Here is a 20,231-nt window from a genome sequence, read left to right on the forward strand (position 1 = left end):
CCATAGATCAGTGTTAGTTAAGTTGTATTTGTTTTAATTAAGAAAAAAAGCACTGAATCTCCTTAAACTCCTGAGAAATGAGATTATTGCTTCTGACTTCCAGTTGTTGCATCTACTGCTGTGCTGAGTTAATTTTTCTGGTCTCTTTTTTGGACAGCAATTGAAGATTGAGAGACTTGCACAAAAACAAGCTGAGCAAGTGCAGCCACCACCTCCAGGAGGTTCTCTTCACGGACCCCAGCCTTTTCCAGGGCAAGGCCCAATGTCACAGATGCCTCAAGGATTTCAGCAGCCCCTTCCACCTCAGCAGATGCCAATGAATATGCCTCAGATGGGACCTCCTGGTCCACAAGGACAGTTCAGACCTCCAGGCCCCCAAGGACAGATGGGACCTCAAGGTCCATTACATCAAGGAGCTGCAGGTCCACAAGGGTTCATGGGACCACAAGGACCTCCAGGGCCCCAAGGGCCTCCACAAGGAATGCCACGGCCTCAGGATTTACATGGACATCAAGGAATGCAAAGACATCCTGGACCTCATGGGCCAATGGGGCCTCCTGGTCCTCAGGGTAACGCTGGCCCACAAGGCCATTTAGGACCACAGGGTCTACCTGGGTCTCAGACTCATTTAGGACCACAGGGTCCACCTGGCCCACAAGGTCACATGGGTCCTCAAGGTCCCCCCGGTGGTCAAGGAATGCAGGGGCCACCTGGTCCCCGAGGAATGCAAGGACCTCTTCCTCATGGCATGCAAGGAGCTCCAGGATCTCAAGGGATGCAGGGCCCTATATCTCAAGGGCCTTTGATGGGACTTAATCCAAGAGGGATGCAGGGTCCACCAGGACCCAGAGATAACCAGGGACCTAATCCACAAGGGATGATGATGGGTCATCCACAAGAAATGAGAGGTCCTCATATGCAAGGTGGTTTACTAGGACATGGTCCCCAGGAGATGAGGGGCCTCCAGGGACCTCCACCTCAAGGTACAATGTTAGGACCGCCACAAGAATTGCGTGGGCCACCAGGTCCACAAGGCCAGCAGGGACCTCCACAAGGCTCTTTAGTAGGGCCTCAAGGAAACATGCAAGGACCTCAGGGACAACCTTCAAGGGGGCCGCACCCTTCCCAGGGCCCTCTGCCTTTCCAGCAGCAGAAAACGCCTCTGTTGGGTGATGGGCCTCGTCCCCCATTTAATCAGGTACGTGTGGGTCTGTGTAACAAGAGGAATGCTCAGAATGAAGGAATGATATTGGCACACGTTAGAAATGCAAGGCAAGATCTGAGAGCCTGGAGGTTTGGTTTACTGGCAAGACTGAGGCCTGAGGAAAACTGACATGCTAATGAAAAGAGTTATGCAGTTTGGAACCAGCTGAGGTAACTGTAGAATTATATGAAAATGGGTAACCTGAAGAAAAACTAGAGGGTTTTTTTTAAAGACACTGAACTGTCTTAAATGGGGAGTTTCCTGGAGAGTAGGTGAGCACTAATAAAAATTGATTTAAGCAAACTGAACATGAGAAAACTCATGTGTATTAATTAAAGCAAGCTACTTCCAACTCTCAGTTGTCCCAGAGTGGTTAATCCGAACTGTGGGATGAATTTACCACAGATGCTGACACACCTGGAATCAGCTTAGGTCTGGTTGAACTTACCAGTTCAAACTAAACATACAGGAACACAGCTGTGCTGCTTGCTGCTTTGGTATAGAAAGTGTTTGGCCACCTCTGTACTTCCTGGAGCACAAGTTAAAAGGTTGGTGGTGTACACCATTAACTCCTTACTGCACCATTCACCAAGCAGCACAAGGGGCAGAACAGGTATCAGACAAGTTTTCCTAGGATCAGCTCAGGTCTGGTAGGGTGAGCACTGAGCTGGAACTGCTGGGCATGGTCTGGGTGCGTGCTGACTGCTGCGATGCTGATGAAATGTCCCTGTGCTATGCTGCCTTGGCGCTCAGGTCTAGGAGGGTTCACCAGTATGCTTGGCTTACTGACCTGGAGTACTGGCAAGCATCACATAGACACACACCGATTAAGTCTGCAGGAGTCAAGTGAGGTTGTGCTTAAGCTGGGTTCAGTGACGGGTGCAGCCTGCTCTGCCCACTTTGGCACCTTTTGTAATGGGCTTATTCCATCTTCTGATCTACTGCAGGTAATGCAGAGCCTGCTGTATTTGCTAGCTCTTACAGGTTCTTTATTGTCTTCAGCTTTAAGGTGCATCCTGAAAGGGGTGCTTGGAAAAAAATTCTCAAGTTTTAAAAAATGCATGGGGTTTGCCAAACAGCAAGAACGCCTAAACACTCAGAAGGTTCTAGATAAAGCTTCAGACAGGTCTGCTTGTAGCGCTTAGCTTGTAGTCCAGCACCAACCACAATGCCTGATGACACTGAAATGAGGTTTAGCTCAGTGATTCCATTTCATACCAAGGCTGAGTAGCCTGCACATTGTGGTTTCCTTACAAATCAGCACTAATTCCCTCCAGAAATCTGTTAATGCAACACTTGCTGCGATTTCAAAAGCAGACAGGAGTTGGCCCCACCACGGCCGAACTTAAACTACTATAGTAGTTTTCATTGCTGTTCCAGGGAGACTCGCTTCTGCTTGGAGAGTAACTCCTAAGCTTGTGTGTTTGTAAAGGTTTCTGTGTGTTACCATGTGTGTAGGGCTGTCCTGGTCTGACCCTGCTGTTAGCACTGGTCAGAGTTCAGTAAGCTGCTTTTGATGGACGGTTATTTTCAATGAACACAGCTATCATGAAGTCTTTTACCAGTATTAAAAAAATACAAAGCAAGGTATTTTTGACCTCTTTTTTGATTTCTTCTGCAGCTTTAGTCTAATAATGTCTTCTAAAAATGAACAGTTTTATAATTCATATTGACAGTGTTTGCTCCAGTTTCTTAGTATCATAGAATGCTTTCGGTTGGAAGGGACCTTTAAAGGTCATCTAGTCCTGTAGTGAACATATTTAACTAGACCAGGCTGCTCAGACCGCTCGTCAACCTGACCTCCAATGTTTCCAGAGATGGGACTTCAATCACTCAGCAACCTGGGCCAGTGTTTCACCACGCTCATTGTAAAAAAGCCCTCTTCCTTGTATCCCATCTAAATCTCTTTTAGTCTAAAGCAATCACTCCTTGTCCTGTCACAACAGGCCTTGATTAAAAAGATAGTCCTCATCTTTCTTATAGGCCCCTTTAAGTACTGAAAGGCAAAATAATGTCTCCCTTAAGCCTTCACTTCTCCAGGCTGAACAGCCTTACCTTTCTTAGCCTTCCTTCATATGAGAGGTGCTCCAACCCTGGGATAATTTGTGTGGCCCTTCTCTGGACCTATTCCAACAGGTTAATGTCCTTTTGCTGAGGACTCCAGAGATGGATGCAGTACTCAAGTGAGGTCTCATCAGAACAGAGAGGCAGAATCCCCTTCCTGCACCTGCTGGCCGTGCATCTTTGGATGCAGCCCAGGATATGGTTTGCACTCTGGGCTATAAGTGCATATTGCTGGTTCATGTCCAGCTTCTCATCCACCAGCACTCCCAAGGCCTCCTCCACAGGGCTGCTCTTGATCACATCATCCCTCAGCCTGTATTGATACCATGGGCTGCCCTGACCCAGGTGTAAGACCTTGTGCTTGGTCTTGTTGAACCTCATGAAGTTCCCAGGTTTTGCTTCTTTGTAATATGGATGTAAGAGTAGTTCCTATTTAAAAAGGCCTTCTCCGTGATCCTTTTTAAAAATAGGCTTTAGCTTGGGCTTTTTGTATTCTGAATTTGACACTCCACATCTGCAAACTTGCGCAAGTTACACCGTCCTTTTCAGCAGGAGTACTGTACGATATACCTGCATTATCAGGGATTTGTGACAGTAATCCTGAACATTGACACCTGTTTGTAAAGGTTAATCCACCATATGAGGTACCACTGTGACCTGAATCTGCCATGCACTGGAAAGCAGTTGGTCCACTGTGTGGGCGAGATGGTACATCTGAACCTGAGACCTGCTACCTTCTGCAAATGTGAAGTGGAATAGAGACACCTGTTCATGAGAAGTAAATTGCCTGAGATATGATTGCCAAAACTGTATTCTGAAGATAGGCATGTTAATTTAAAATGCAGATGGGTAAGCAGAGTATTCCCAAGTTAGCAATAGGACTTTGGAGCTCTTCTGCTATCGCTAATATAGATAGTATCTTCTCACATTCCTTTTAGGTAGATGTGCTGAATTTTGTCTCAGTGGTTGAGCAATGAACAAATACTTCAGGCCAAGTCTCTTGTCCACACAGAGACAAACTTCAGGAGCTTGTGCAGTATTTTAGAGAAAGTGTGGGGGTCTTTCTTATCAGTGCATACAAAGAAGTCCTCCCCCCTTTCAGTGCATAGTTTTAATTAATGGCGATGGCTATCAAGAGTGGCTGTGCCATTTACGTATGTAGAGCAGGCACACCAATAACATAGAGCAGTTTTGTCATGCTGCCCCAGCTTACCTGACTTGGACAGAGCACTGGCCTACGTTGGGGGAACCTCTAGCCAGCTGTGGAGGTGCTCCAGGCACAGGGTGTGCAATGGTATCTATAGCTTTTAGTACCATATCTTCCTTCCAAGCTGCACATACTTATTTTTCAGTTTCAAGCCCAGTTTGGGGACTGTAGTATGTTTTTGAAATGAAAAACATGTGAGAATGCAGTGTTATGGCTCTGTCTTCCTATCTTAAAAACCTGATTTGTTTGGGACAGAGATTTTTGCTGAACACTAAGGCAACTCATTTAGTGAGTGCTAAAACCTGCTAATTCAGTTACACGGTAGTGGCATAAATTAAAGCAACTTAACAAAGTTCATTTTAAGTAAGCACAGACTAATTAAATGAGAAATCATGGAACTCCAGCAAGGTTTTGGTCAAGGTCTTTTAACAAGCATTGAAATAGGCTTTTTATTTTGCCCTTTTAAGTCCTTACTCAATGCAAATGTGATGTTTGTCGTACATATTTGTGTGCTTTTTGTTTCCCCCTATAATGCAGTTGAGTATGTTTAATTTAAAACCATCATTTCAAGATATGATGGGGAAAACATACAAATGTATTTACTGCTTCTCTGCAACCAGAAAAAAAAGAAACGAAAAGAAAAAGGTAGCATTTCTCAAAAATTAATGTAGAGCATGAGAATTGCTTCCTGGAGAGATGAAGCAGTGCCAATTATGAGCACAATGCTAATGATGGACTATAGGTTTAAAAGTATTTACGAACTACCCACAGTCTGAAGGGCTATTTATGAGCCAACAGGAAGGCTGACTCAAAATCTTACACACTGGACATGTATAGGAAAACAATACTATGTGTTTAGGGTTTTCTGGTGTGAGTTTTCCTGGGATTTTTTTTCTTTTCAGTGATGTCAACGTTAAGTTGCAAGTTTCAACTCTGTGATACATCTTCGTTGTGGGATCTCCTTGTTGCAGTGTAAATTATGTACGTGCCCCCGTGCCCCTCTTCTAGTTCCAGTCAAGTATCAAGTCATTACTCTGGCCTTTGCTGTTTAAAGGCAGAACTGGACAGTGCAACTGCACTGTTTCCCAACTGACGTCAATGTAGTTGGTCCACCATAAACATGGTACTTGCAGAAATCTTTCATGGTCTATGGTAGTAGCTGAATTTGAAGAATATTGTTTTATCCTTTAAAATTCACCCCCCAGAGAGAGTAAATAACAAAAGACTTAGACCTTTTTTTTTCCTGTTTAATTTACAAAACCCTCTGCTCACTCTGCTGTTTCTGCAGGTGACTGCAGCATCTGGCTTCAGCCCTGTCACTGTTGGATAGCCCATTAAATTCTTGCTTAGCCAAGTGTTAGTACTTTCTTTTGATCCTACAATTAGAATTAAGAAAATAAACTTTGCCAGCATGTTAAGAATGAAACTCATGTATTTCCACACTAACAGCTTACAAAGGTTTTATAGGAGAGTTTCTCTTATGGCCCTGTTATTATCAACCCCGTCCCAGCATTCTTGACTTATTAATTTATATATTGTTTGTTTGGGGTTTTTTGGTGTGTTTTTTGGGGGGGGGCTGTTGTTTGTTGTTCATTTCCAAACTCTCTGCAACTCTTCAACTGCATATAAATCAGTACCTGATATATTTCAAACAAATACACAGTTTCATCATCAGACAGCAAGAATGTAAACTTTATCATCTTTTGTTGTTACAAGTAAAATATTAGTCCTTGAAATTATGTTTACTATAAAATTATGTGTTTCTCAGATGACTGAAAAGCTTTACTGATTTGATTCTGGGAAAAAATAGCCTGAAACCATTGGAAAAAGAACTGTTTCTATTTTAAGACTTGTGCAAGTGCAGTCTTTATGTAACAAAAATTGTTTTGTGCCCTTACAAAATGCTTAACAGCAAAACTACTCAGACATGACAATTCACACAGCTTTTGTTATTATATGCTCACAGGATGGCCAGAACCCAGGTCCTCCACCACTGATACCAGGACTGGGACAGCAGGGAGGACAAGGTCGTCTTGGCCCTCACAACCAAGGACCTGGGCTCAATAAAGGTAATTAAATATGTTGTCTGTTCTTCTGTGATCAGTTCTCCTAAAAGAGGATGTTGCAGTACAGTGCCTCTAGACAGAAAAGGCTATATAGCAGAGCATAGGGCCTTGGCTGAGAGGAAAGCTTCTGTAGTCTTGGGCTGGAATATAGAGTAAAAGTTTTCCCCAAAGTAATTAATGTGAAATATGTGGAGTATGCTTTGTAGAACTGTACAAACTTTAGAGCATCCTAGAGCATTTTCAGAAAATGTTACAGAAATATGCTATGATTTCTTCCCTCAAGGTGACTCCCGTGGTCCACCAAACCATCACATGGGCCCTCTCTCAGATAGAAGGCATGACCAGAACAGTGGTGGTCCTGACCATGGGCCTGAGAGAGGGTTGTTTCGAGGTGGCCAGGAGTGGGGTGATGGTAGAGACAGCAGGGGCATGCCAGATAGACGAGGACCTCACCCAGATTTCCATGATGACTTTGATCGACCAGATGACTTCCGTGACGACTTCCATCCAGATAAGAGATTTGGCCATCGATTACGGGAATTTGAGGGGAGAGGAGGCCCGCCATTGCAAGACGACAAATGGAGACGAGGTGGACCTGGGCCTCCTTTTCCTCCCGATCACAGGGAATTTGAAGGAGGGGGTTCAAACCGTGGGCCTCCTGGTGCCTGGGAAGGACGGAGACCGTCAGATGATAGATATCCACGGGATCCTGAGGAAGCACGGTTCCGAGGAAGACGAGATGAGAGGTAAGAATAAATCTACTCATCTTTTTTCTGTTAAAGGGTAAATGGAGGGGAAGCCTTTCTTCCTGGTTTCCTTTTCATTAAGGAGTCTATCTGTTTCAGATTTATAAACTGGAAACCAATAAGGAAATGAAAACTCTAAAATACCTGAGTATAGAGTCCATAAAAATCATTCAGTAATAGAAGAAAACTTGAAAATGGTCATTGTACACAGCAGCCTCCGTGTCTTTAAACAGTAAGTAAAGAGGAGGGAGGAAATTTGTAGAGAAGATCCAGTGACACAGGATGAAGACTTGAGACCATTTTGATGAAAACTGAGAGGAAACTTGAAGGTTAAAGTGGCAAACATTTGAACGCTAGAAGTGGATTTTGAGACTGTCTCCAGTCACGATCTGCAGCATGACTGTAGAGACTAGAATGAGATGCAATATACTTGTGAGGAGCAGGAACAGTGATCCTACTATCAAATGTGAGGGGCAGAGCTACAGCATCTGTTGGACTATTGAGACTATTACCTCCTGGTTTTGTTTGTAGAGATTTTATTTCTCTTTCTGACTTACTTCTTAATGCCAAGCAGAGAACTCAAAAGTAATCTAATTTACAGCAATGCCCATGTCATTGCTCTCAGTTTCCAAATCACTCACAGAAGGATGAATTTGCTTTTAATTACCAATGTAAACACGGAGGAATTACGCTAAATCGGCAAGTAACTGTCAATGAAATTGCTCCAGATTTATGCTAGTTTAACTGAGTTAAATTTGGCCTCCAAGGTCTAAGCCTCTCACTGACCACCAACTCTATATGTATAAGAATGTGTACTTGTACAAATATCTTGTGGTCTCCACATAATGTGAATTTTGTGTGTTTTAGTTGCCTTTTTAATCATTTTCTTACATTCCTTTGCATCTATGCAGCTCTTCTTTTAGCTATTTTCTGCCTAGCTCTGTAAAGATGTACCTTCCTTTTGTGTGAAGAGTATGAAAAGAAATGAACAGTAACTAAAATAAGGTAACAATTAAAGCGGTTTTAAAGTAAAAATAGAGAAAATCCAAGCTGAATGGTCTGCATTATAGAATTCTAAAACACACAGCAGACAACACTTTTAAAAGTGCAGTAGTTTTTCAGATCTTATATTGGAAATGCTTAGGAACTGGGAAAGATTTTATGATGATACTGATTTCTAAAAGGGTTTCAGGAAGAGGATTCAAGAATCTTGTAACCTGTACACCTGAATTCTGAACTAAGAAGAATCTATTTGTCAGAGTACAAGTGTTTGTACAGAGTTTGTTTTAAAAGGAATCAGCACAGGGCTATAGAAGGCTGATTGTGCTTGCGGACATAATGAACTCTTGTGAATGAAGGTGAATTAGGTGCCATTTACTGCAGGTGATCTCAAAATCCCAACCAATCCTTTAGCTGATTTGGTTTGGAATTTAGATTGTAACTGGTTTGATCATGAGAGGGAAGTGTGTGTATGTGTGTTTCTCTCTAATTTCCCATCCTTTTCATCCCTGTCCTGTTCTTACTCTACCTGTGCATATCAACATGATGCTTCTACTGCAGAGACCTGCCTCTTCCTGCCTGCTAATCCGCAGTGTGTAGTTCTGTACATTAAGGTCCTAGGCCTCAAGGAAGAAGATCTGAGAGCAGTCAAACAGGAACTGAGCCCTATGCAAGGCAGGCTTTTACATGTGACTGATATGAAAAAGTGAAAAAGGATATAAACACAGTACTGGGAGCTGTGGTTATGTCAGGCATAGTGTGGTAGATTAAAAAAAAACTAAAGTGTCTGTGCCCTTGTTTGGAAACAAAAGGAAAGGCCCTGTTCCTGCTAGCCATAGGACCCTGTGTTGCAAATCCTGGTAATTTACAAGCTAAGCAGAATCACACCGTATCAGTATTAAAATGGGAGGCCCTCTAAAAAACGTCTAGAGGACTGTGCTGTTTCAAGGCTAAACAATATTGCTATGTGGTTATCTGAACCATTTGTACTGAAACTGTTCAGTTTGTTTCCCCAAATCATCAAGGTTAATGTGAAATGGTTCATTGTCCCTACACAGCACTCCCTCCATCCACTGTTGTACCTGTACAGGCACAGCAGCCTCCTCTCTGTATTGTGTTTGTTTTCTGGGAGGTGGAGACAGACCTATTGTTTTTAATTAAAAAAATTTAAAATGTAAAAGTTTAAAAAATATTGTATTGTGTTATGACTACTGTTAAGATATTTAAATTTGTAATTAAAAGGTTAATGTTGTTAAAATTCTAAATAAAAGTATCTAAAGTTTTGCTTGTAATAGGATGCACCGTGTCGTTAATGAGCTGGGGAAGGGGATGTGGCACAAAGCCAACACCACCTGAACATTACAGTGGTGACAGTCTGGTCAGTGTGGAACTGGGAAGAGAGGGGAGGTGGGGGCCATCACTGTGAATGGGTGCAGGATACTCTGCATTATCTGTGTTGTCACTGAGGGGTCAGTAGCAGAAGCAGCATGAGGTGGCACTGTGAGAACTCCTGAACCAATGTGCCTGAACCACCTAAACATCTCACCTGTGCTTGCACAGAAACTGGGCTGTAAATGGCAGCAGCCAGCGCCAGTGCGCGCTTTTGGAGTTGCAGTAATGCCCAGAACATGTACGCACTCTTACCAGCACTCCAAGTGGTTAGACTGGTAATGTAAAATCCAAAACTACCAGTTCATGCTGCCATCTACCTGAAATGGCACTGACAGTTCATTAAGAACCATTCTTCTTAGATCTGTTAAAACCCCAGTGTGATACTGGAGGAGCTATAATTTAAGATGAGATGCAGAACCAAAACATACCAAATTAATGAAGATGCTGTGGTACTTACTAGAAAGAAATTATCAACTTTAGTGTCATAACTACATTTTGCAAAACAAAATTGTTCATTATTGCAGTGGGATCAACTGCTCTTCAGGTTGTAGAATGCCACTGAGTATGCCGTTCAACAATCATCCTCCCTACAGAGCCAAGTGCAGTCCATCCTTATTTGCTAAAATTGTAAACTAGTAAGAACTGGACAAAAAAAGAATGTTCTAGCAAAAGAATCTCAAATCAGTAAGAATGAGATGCTGGAATGTATTAATTGTAGTACTTCAGTTTGCTTTTGTCACTAAAATGGCAGGGAAAAAAGTAAGACCACCACAGTTAAGGGAAATTCACCCAATACTTTACCTTACCATATACCTATCGTCACTTACAGATTGGTTTTCTTCCTGCTTTTCATTAAGTGAACACAGTACATAGGACAGTAATTTTTCCTGTATAAAAAGCCCCAATATAATCAACAGCAGGAAGTATGAGGAAAAACTCTAAATATGAATAAATGAAGTGCTCCAAGGCAGAATCTAGCACTTTTCCACCTACAAATCCTATTCTATTAACTGTGTGATATAGCATTAAGTAAAACAGATCAGAAATTACTTGATTATTAAACTGCAGCTGACTCAATTTATCAATCAAAACTCTGCCTAAAAACCACATTTGTACCATGTTCTTTGTTGTAGCTTCAGAAGAGGAGGACCCTCGAGACATGAGGGCCGGGGACCCAGGGGGAGAGATGGCTTTCCTGGCCCTGAAGATTTTGGGCCAGATGACACTTTTGACTCTCCAGATGAAAACTCAAGAGGAAGGGACCATGGTGTTCGGGGGCGAGGTCGTGGTGCTGTTAGAGGTAAGGGGAACATTCTTCCATACTAAAATACAAGGATAAGGAAGCAAAAACATTTCTTAGGCAAATGACAGTATTTTCATGAATGCAATGTCTCTTCTGACTCCTATCCACTGCATCTCTTACTGCGCAGGAGGCCGGAAGGGTTTACTTCCTACTCCAGATGAAATTCCACGATTTGAAGGAGGGCGGAAACCAGAATCCTGGGATGGAAACAGAGAACCAGGTAAAAAAAAAAATGGTGAGATTTGTTTTAGGTAATAGACTGGACTTTACAATATCACACTTTTTTCTTCAATCACCTCTTTTTCCTGTACCTCATGTGCTCATTACCAGTCTTCAGACCTCTAAATTTGGGGGGTGGGGGGAAATGAACTATACAGAATTTTACCTGGCACTGAATGCAGCTATCTCGCTGAACAAAAAATGATTGTATCCTCAAAGTCTTGATGGTAAATTGAATTCTTCTGCAGCCCACAGCTGCCTATTGTTGTCACCTGCCTATTGTTGTCACCTTTGGATGACTGAAGCATATTTCATGGGCTTCTTTGCAATGTGTATTAATGCCAACAATAACCTTTCTGTGGGATGGCATTTTCTCGGTTGTTTGCAAAAATCATGTTTTCAGCTGCAGTGTCTGACAGCTTACTGGTGCTTGCATTTGTGTTACTAATGGCAACCCTGTATGGGGCAAAAATGACTTTTAGAATGTTGTGGGAAAATGAGCACAAACTGACACATGAATAAAAATGTGAATGTCTCTAAAATATATGAAAATACTTTATACTGAAAACAAAACTTCAGATGTGTCACTTCTTTCCTGTCATTCTTGCAACTAGTGTTTGATGGCCTGGTAGGATCAGCGGGGAAGCTTTATGCAATTTTAACTTAAAATTGTATGCCAAATAGTGTAGAAAGTGGGTAAAAATATGTGACTACCTCAAAAAATGAGGAGTAATGATCAGATGAACATTACTTATTATCCTTTCTTTCCCTTCATGCTCAGGTCCTCGTCCAGATCACCCTCATGACGGGCATTCTCCAGCTAATAGAGAACGTTCTTCTTCGCTTCAGGGCATGGACATGGCCTCTTTGCCACCACGTAAACGTCCCTGGCATGATGGACCAGGGACCTCTGACCATAGAGAAATGGATGCTCCAGGTGGACCTCCAGAGGAGAGGAGCAAAGGTAAAAAGCTCTTTGTACTCAAAACCTTATATAACACCAGCACATTTTCCAACAGAAGGCTTATCTAGAATTCCCTATCTATTCAGAGGGGATAAAGCTGAACTAGGAAGTATTTGCTCTTACCAACTGTGAAGCTGAAGAACAGTTTTATAGGAACATTAAGAACAGAGCGATATTCTGGGAAATCAAGTCCAGATCAACTCCAGTATCATATAATCCTCTTATTACCTTGATCAAAAGCAATTAGTTCTTGGCTCCCTGTTACTCCAGTTGGAAAAGTTTTAATAGTTTTTTTCCCCTCCAATTTTCAGAAAGTTACTTGTGTTTGCACTAGTATCCTTTAACTTATCTTTATTGTCTCAGCCTCCAATCTTGATGTACCTTGGGACTCTTTTAAAGACTTAAGAAATCTCTACTTTTAGTGTGCAAGCATGGCCATCTATGACCAGACCAGAAGTCCATAAAGCTCAGTAGCTTGTCTTCAACAATAGCCAGTAAGAAGGTACCTGGAGAAGTGTTAAGAACACTCTAAATATATAGTGATACCCCTGAAGTGTTCTCTAAACCTACAGAGATCTGTAGTTCAGTAACTTACTGAAATACTCTTTTGTTTTGTTTAATGGCTTTTGACAGTGCTGTTGTCTGTTTCTCTAATTAAGAATCATGTAAACTTCTTACATCCACAATATTCACAGAGCTCTAAAACTTAATTGCAGTAGACTACACTTTAAAAAAAAAAAGGAAAATGGTTTTGTTTTAAACCTTAATCATTTATTCCATTTGGTGACATCTTGTGTTTTAATTACAACAGATGAAAGTTGATTCCTGTTATTTCTGAATGCCACCTCTGATTGCACTGAAATCTGCCATTTCCAATCCAAACTAGTTCTTTTTGAGTCAGAGCTCTCATTTGTTCATTTTTTTTCTTTGGGGAAGCTGTTCTCTCTCTTTTATCTTTAATACTCTGTATATACTGTTTTAATTTATCCTTTTGTAAATTAAATGAGGTAACTAGGAATTACACATTATTTCAAATGTGGTTTAACCATGGACTTTTACAGTTCACTTGGGTTTCTCTATTCTTTCCTAAGAGCTCTTGATGTCCCTCTTTAAGTACTTCATATTCATATGGAACTGTCATGTAACTAGCTACTGTAATCCACAGTACATTCTTTTGGAGTTAGTAGTTGGTTCAAAGCCTATTACTGTGTATGCCATTTCCACAATCATCCTATTAGCCTTGCATCAGTTCTTGACCCTTTTTCTTATTAATGGGCTGCAGTTGTCTTTTTCTTAAAGTCTTTTTTTTAAATGTCCCCATATTGACTGCCCACAGGCTGTGGTCTGTGACAGAGATCTTTCTCAGTTGCTTCCAAATGCTGAGCTGCCAGCATTAGCTTAATTTTTCATTGTTGGACCTCTACTGTGCAGTTTTGTCTTTGATGCCACTGAATTTCATTCTACTTCTCTTACTGTTGCCCTGAAGCTCTCTTGAGTTTTATTTGTATACCAGTCCTTCTCTGGATGGACTGTATTTTCAGTATTAATAGCAGGTTTGATTATTCATTCACAAATGTTTTTAATAAAACACTGCAGGTAAACTCCTTCTCTATCAGTACTTTTCCATTCAAAGCTGTATGTTATGTTTCTCATTTGGCCAGCACCTTATCAAATCTGTAAGGATTCCTTCCCCAGCTTCAGTAATAATTTGTGGTAACTCTTACTGGATTCTTTATTGAGGTCAAACCAGCTGTTAATTACCACACTTCTTGCACCTAGACAACTGATTGATGTACAGAAGCAAGTTTAGACTGATAAACAAAACATGAACAGTACTTTTTTCGTATGTGGGCTTTGTCACATTCAGTTGTATTGATGAATCATTTGAAGATTAAAGCTTCATGAGATGTGGAACAGTTTAGTTTCTATTTTACACAGACCCAAGCAGAGTCAACAAAAAAAATCATCCTTGCTAGTGGAGCAAAAATGCCCCGATTTAGCTGTAGCACATGCCCATAAAGCTCTGTTGTTGTTGGGTTTTTTTTTTTGTTGTTTTGATTGGTTGCTTGCTTTGTTGTTGGGGGTTTGGTTGGTTTTTTTCTTGGGTGTGGTGTTTTGTTTTGGCTTTTTTTCCAAATACTACATTTTTATTTGGAGCTAATGACTTTGGAGTTCGTTATATTAATTTGTATCTCAGTACCAAAAAGATTGTGAGAAACAGAAAATCCTGTTTCTGGCAGTAAAAGCTGCTATAGTTGATGTTCCTGGCTACTAGTAAAGCAGAGCATTTTTTCCATTGTTTTGAGGAAAAAAATGGAGCAAACCAGTAATGTTACTCAGTGTCTTCACTACCAACTTCAAATGATCCATCAGTGATCAGTGCAGTGTCTTTGTATAGGGGGAAAAAACCAGGTATTTTACAAGAAAAATATTCTAGAGAATCACAGGAGGCATTGAAGTGTAAGGATTGGATGTGTCTGGCAGTTTTGAGGACACTGTGACTATCACTGATGTGATTCAGTGATTGTATCAGAATTGTCGTTAATTCCCAAGGAACTGTTGATTGCTACCCATCTTCTGGACCATACTGGAAACACTAAATCTATTAATTAAAACTCAGAGAGGGAGGAGGAACAAAACTCCAAGTCTCAACTACATTTGGTCTGTGCATGCTTGTACTACAGAACTAGACAAATATACAGTGTGTCTGAGAGGCATGGCTTAGACTTCAACATCAGTAACTGCTTATGCTTTGTTTTTAGGACGAGGAAACTCAGGACCTTCACAGAGAGCACCAAAATCTGGGCGGTCTAGTTCTTTAGATGGAGACCATCATGACGGATTCCACAGGGATGAAGCTTTTGGGGGAGGCCCTGCAGGAGGCAATAACCCTTCCCGAGGAGGCAATAACCCTTCCCGAGGAGGACGAAGTGGAAGTAATTGGGGAAGAGGAAATAACATGAACTCTGGTCAATCAAGAAGAGGAGCATCTAGAGGTGGTGGAAGAGGCCGATAGAAGAGGGTTTGACTGGGTCACACCCAGTCCCTGCTGCACAATATTTAAATAAACTGCCATTCTAGACTCATCAAGTAACCCTGCAACATCACAAACCTGGATTCTTAAGTGGGATGATTGAATGTGCATTTGTTCCTAACAGGGGTCTTTTCCTAGATCAGTCAACTGCTACCAGATGCAATATTGTAGCAGTTGTGTTGTCCTCTCCACCCTTTTTCCTCCACATTCTCTGACCTACTTTGTTATGTGAAGAGCTGGAATTTTTTTTTCTTTTCTAAGTGTTGTGAGACATGGAGCACCTCCAGAGATTTCAGTTCACCTCCGGACAGAAAGTTGTTTCTATATATGTACAGTTTGTCAGAAGAGTTATGTTGTTTTTGTATGAATACAGAATGTAATTTGCGCAAAAATTAACAAAAAATCAACACAGTGTGTGATTCTTTACTCACCTATTGCTATAAAGAGGGTTGCCTTTAGTCACTCGTGTATCAGATGAAGCAACAGAACTACCTCCTGAACTCTCAGCCATTTCAAATACTAATAGCTGATCCCTAGGGTGTTTTTTTTTGGTTTATCGTGTATACAGAACTTTCCTTTTCACCTTTAGCCACAGCTGTCTACAGATTACAAGTGGTGCTGATGTTAAGATTCCAAAACACAGGAAATCACCGCTGCTCACTAGTCTACCATCCTGAAAGAGAAAAACATGGAACACCATTTAGAAAAAGCTGTCATAGACATAGCTTGAGTTATAACCTGGCCTGCTAGCAAATTAGGCATCATAGCAAATACTGTCCTGTATGCTTCACTTGGGAAACTCAAATGTTTTTGTTCAAAACAGCCTCTGTTCATCTGTTGATAGAAAGTGAGGAAGAAGGAAGCTTAGCAGGTTAATTATTATGGATGCATATGTGTTACAATGGCTGTAGGATGCATTGCTTATGGACTGGGGTGTTCAATAGTCTATTGCACTCAAGTGCAAACGACAGTAGTTGATCACTTTTCATCTTAACGTTTTTTAAGTATCTTTCTCTTCAGGCAATTGTTTCATAGTTTTACTAGGGGAGGGAAATGAGGAGGAGGGGTTATTCCCATTTCTTACATTCCATTAATAAAGCTTCCTATCAACCATGAGTTTCTGTTTTCCCCATAAATCATTGAAGATTAATCATCTCCAGTCACTGGGATATCAAAGGCCTCCTTTAATACCTAAAGCCTCCATGAAAATGCTGTCATTTAAGTACATATTCTAAAGCCAGCTCTCAGGAAGGTCCTGCATTAGGGGTATAATGAAAAATGTCACTACCAGGCTTCTGCATCCCCCAGCTTTAACTTTCATGTTACAGTTTTCAGGGCAATATGGCAACAGTGTTCTGTAGCTGATGAGGCCACTGCTACCACACTTCCAATACAATACATGGCAGCTGTTTTATCTGACCTCCCATGAAGTCAAATCTACTAAAGAGGGGATTAAGTCTGATGACTTTTCACTGAAGGAGATCAAAGCACAAATGCTTAACTGCTGTTCTCTTGGTTCAGTTACAAGGAGGGTTTTTTAAAAAGTTTTTAATTAGTAGTGTAAAAATAGCATTTAAAAATTAGAGTAATTGATCATTAGCCTATAAAATTCTTGTCATGTGGCTCTAGAGACAGAATGGTCTTAAAGGAAAGAGCTGGGATGCACCTGACATGACAGTTTCTCCTTTGAGGGAAGAAAATCTGCTCTTCACTTCAGTCTGAAGAAGGGCTTTGGTTGCTTTTGATGTGCCTGGGGGTTAGGATCTGTCCCATAGTTTTAATGATAAATACTAATGATTTAATCAGCAAAGGAGAAAGCTTGCTCTTTCCCCACCCCCCTTTTTTTTTAAACAAGCTCTATGTTTTTAAGGGGCTGAAAGTGACTTTTGTCTAACAGAATAAGTGATGTAGTCCTTAATTAAGCCACAATCCTCTACCAAAATAAGTGCACCTAAGAATAGGAAATAACAGCATTCTCTATCTAGACAAGAGGGAGTATGCTAGTTTTCATCTGATGGTGGGTTAACTCCTTAAACCAGTGGTACTTGCTGTTAAGTAATATCCTTTATCAACAGGCAGCTTTTTTAAGGTTTTGAAATAGTCCACAAGTATAGAATACGCACAAGAAGTCGTAAGCAAATTCCATCATCAGCTAGCTTTTGTATGAAATCTTGGAAGAGTGACAGCATAGCAGGAGACAAATGAAGCTTCCCAGTCCACAATACTATGACCTATTATTGCTGGAGAAGTAACAGAATTGCTTAATGGAACTATACTTCTGTACTCTTCAAGTTCTTTTACCAGCGCTTGGTAAGTATTCTTAACCTCTACCTGCTAGTTTGGAGTGCCACCCTGTCCAAGATTTATTTAATTTGATACTGCTGTTAGCAATACAATTAATTTTACACACTAGAGCTCAGAAGTTGTAGACATCAGAGAAATAATTGAATGCTATTCAGATGGCTCCAATCTACACTTTTACGGGGGGGGGGGGGGGGGGGGGGGAATGTGACTGTTAGTGGAATATCTATACTGACATTTGGTACACACGTTATTTTTATTAAAGTAAGCTTATGCACATTGAAGTACCCCCATTTAACATTTTCCCTTTAGTTCTGAGCAGGTATTAGGTGAATATGCCTACCCCCGAAGATGAATATTGCAGTGTTTGGCTTCGGTTTGTATACGAGGCACACATACTCAGTGAAATACTCAGCAGGTGAGGCCTGGTAGTGCCATTTCGCTGCAGTTGTGCAGTACACAGCCCCAACTGAAGTACTAGGCTCTCAGCAGGGGCTGTGAGCCCGAATTCAGCGCCTTCCTGGTGCTGCTTAGTTTTTGCATTGAAACAGAGCAGTGATAACTGAAACAGAGTCTAATTACTACCAAATCTCTTTTTGAAGGTCATACTGTCACATGTAACCAATCCCTGCTTAAATTGAGAGGGGAAAAAAAAACAACAAATATACAGAAAAAAAAGCTTTAACAGCTGAAAGTACCCCTTAAAAACCCAAGTATTTGCTGCCTCATAGCAGTTGTAGGGCACCAATAGTCACAAAGCCTTTCACCCTGTCATCCTTGTGCAAGAAGCCTACCCCTATAGTTAAGGGTAATCCTAATAACGCCAAGAAGAGTTTCACTTACTGGATGGCATTTTAAAGACACATTTTAGAAATGCTGTTTTGTGGACACAATATTCATCACTGGCTTCAGTGACTAAAGTATGTTTGGTGTGTAGGGGTCAGCTCAAAACTGAGTTAACAGCAGCTGACTATTTTTGAACCCTCACACCTGATCAGGTTTGGCTAAATTGTCTCTGTGTTTCAACACTCAGCCCTACGCACCTCAGCCGTAAAATATTTGCTTTTCATGTAACGGGTAAGTCAATAATTACATTTCATCAGCTCCGCAATCTCACTCACGTTTTGAAGTAGGCTGCAGGAGCCACATGGTCCTATACTGGAGGTAGGAAAGTGGGGTGCTGGCAGCTCCCACCCAGAGCCGGAGATACTCCAGACCGGGGCTATCGAGCTGACTTTGCAATAAGGCAAAATCCCGTGCTCGGGACGGTTCGGCAAGCTGGCACCGACACCGTTACACCTCAACACGGCAAAACGAATTTAGACAGTCACCAGTGCCGTTCGTGGGTGCCGGCCGCTGCTTTTCTTCGTAAAGAATTGGCGAGGAAAAATCAGCAGGAACGCGCAGGAGGTGAAGAGAAGCGGTATCAAAGAGCACCATCCTCATCCAGGCCTCCGACAGGTGTCTTCGTGCCCTGCGTGAGTCTGTCAGTCCCCCGTCCGAATCCCACTGGGCTGCGGCCAGTCCTCCCGCAGCGGTGCGGGGCTCACCCCGGCAGCTTTGCCGTGGCGGCGGCGACGCCAGAGCTCACACCGGCAACGCTTTGGCACGGCGGCGCAGCACGGCGCTAAGCAGGCCGCCGAGGCGCCTTAGGCCGGCGGCACCTCCAGGCAGCACAGCCAGGAGCGCGGCGGCGGCGGCTCCCAGCTGGACGGCAGCGCCCAGCGCCGTCAGGAGGGTGCTGCGCAGCCCCAGCGCCGCATAGAGAGTGCCACCGAGGGCGCCGAGGTAGAGGAGGAAGCCGCGGCTGGGCTCCCGTAGCAGGCGGGTGGGCCCACGCAGCAGGGCACCGGCGCCCAGGGCGCAGACCGAGCCGAGGGACCAGAGCAGTGCGAATTTGCGGGCGCGGAGCAGCAGCAGCGGCGCGTACAGCGCAGCGAGGCCGAAACAGACAGCAGCTAGTAGCAGGCACAGCCCGCTCCCGACCAGCCGCTGCCAGCGCGACAGTCCGGGCAAGCAAGGGTCCACCTCGGCCGCCCAGGGCCAGCCTGAGCCCGAGGCCGAACCCGAGTCAGCCGCCGTGGAGAGGGAACCGCGGCCCGGCGAGAAGGGGTTCAGCGTGCCTAGCCAGGCCCCCAGGCCGCCGCTCCCGGTCTCCTCTTGAGAGCAGCCGGCGGGCGGCGACGCAGAGGCTATGCTGGAGCTGCCGGCGGTGGTAGCGGCTTTCGACTGCGCGAGGTACTCCTGCAGCTGCCGGCCCAGGTCCGCCATAGTGAGGCCGGCTGTGCTGTGGGGCACTACACCGCCCGCCCCACCGCCATCTTGCGTAGTAGCTGCATCCGGGTCACCGGCCATCTCGTGCCGCCCGCCCTGCGTGTGGCGGCGCGTGCGCGAGGGCGCGCTGCGAGTGCCGCCGTTCCCGCGCCTGCCCTGGCACCCGTGACTGCTGCCTTTCGCCCCCTCACCGTCTTACAACCAAATTTGCCCGACCGGAGGATCTGAGAACTTGTCGGGGAGGGGCGGCCTAGCGGGGCTATGTCACTTTTGGAGGCAGATCCTGCTTCGGCTGCTACTAATGAGGCAAGTGAAACAGCTTGGGAGCAGTGAGCAGTAACGGTTTCAGCAGCTGCAAAGAAGCTGGTGGCACATTCATAATGCAGATGGGCAAGAGCAAGATGATACGTGAGGCTGATAGAGCTTACAAATAGCCCTATGGGATACTTTATTAGATT

General features: G+C 43.2%; 2 protein-coding genes across 2 annotated transcripts in view; one reads left to right on the forward strand and one right to left on the reverse strand.

The window, feature by feature from the left end:
* Positions 1-15,605, forward strand: part of WDR33 (WD repeat domain 33) — a 65,029-nt gene extending 49,424 nt beyond the window's left edge. Inside the window, exons 17-23 of the mRNA XM_068145296.1 lie at positions 158-1,198; positions 6,442-6,544; positions 6,825-7,287; positions 10,812-10,978; positions 11,109-11,201; positions 11,982-12,164; positions 14,927-15,605. Of these exons, the coding sequence (XP_068001397.1) occupies positions 158-1,198; positions 6,442-6,544; positions 6,825-7,287; positions 10,812-10,978; positions 11,109-11,201; positions 11,982-12,164; positions 14,927-15,180 (2,304 nt within the window). The 3' untranslated portion in view covers positions 15,181-15,605. The remainder of the gene's footprint in view (positions 1-157; positions 1,199-6,441; positions 6,545-6,824; positions 7,288-10,811; positions 10,979-11,108; positions 11,202-11,981; positions 12,165-14,926) is intronic.
* On the reverse strand, positions 5,890-19,826 carry SFT2D3 (SFT2 domain containing 3). The gene is made up of 3 exons (XM_068145305.1): positions 18,621-19,826; positions 15,630-15,871; positions 5,890-11,178 (listed from the first exon to the last, which is right to left on the reverse strand). The coding sequence occupies exon 1, from the start codon at positions 19,768-19,770 to the stop codon at positions 19,087-19,089; it is 684 nt and encodes a 227-aa protein (XP_068001406.1). The 5' UTR covers positions 19,771-19,826; the 3' UTR covers positions 5,890-11,178; positions 15,630-15,871; positions 18,621-19,086.
* Positions 19,827-20,231: the final 405 nt, after the last annotated feature.

The sequence above is a fragment of the Melanerpes formicivorus genome, unplaced genomic scaffold, assembly GCF_026170545.1.
Source record: "Melanerpes formicivorus ecotype bairdi unplaced genomic scaffold, bMelFor1.0.p_v2 SCAF_12, whole genome shotgun sequence".
In the NCBI taxonomy this organism is placed as follows: domain Eukaryota; kingdom Metazoa; phylum Chordata; class Aves; order Piciformes; family Picidae; genus Melanerpes; species Melanerpes formicivorus.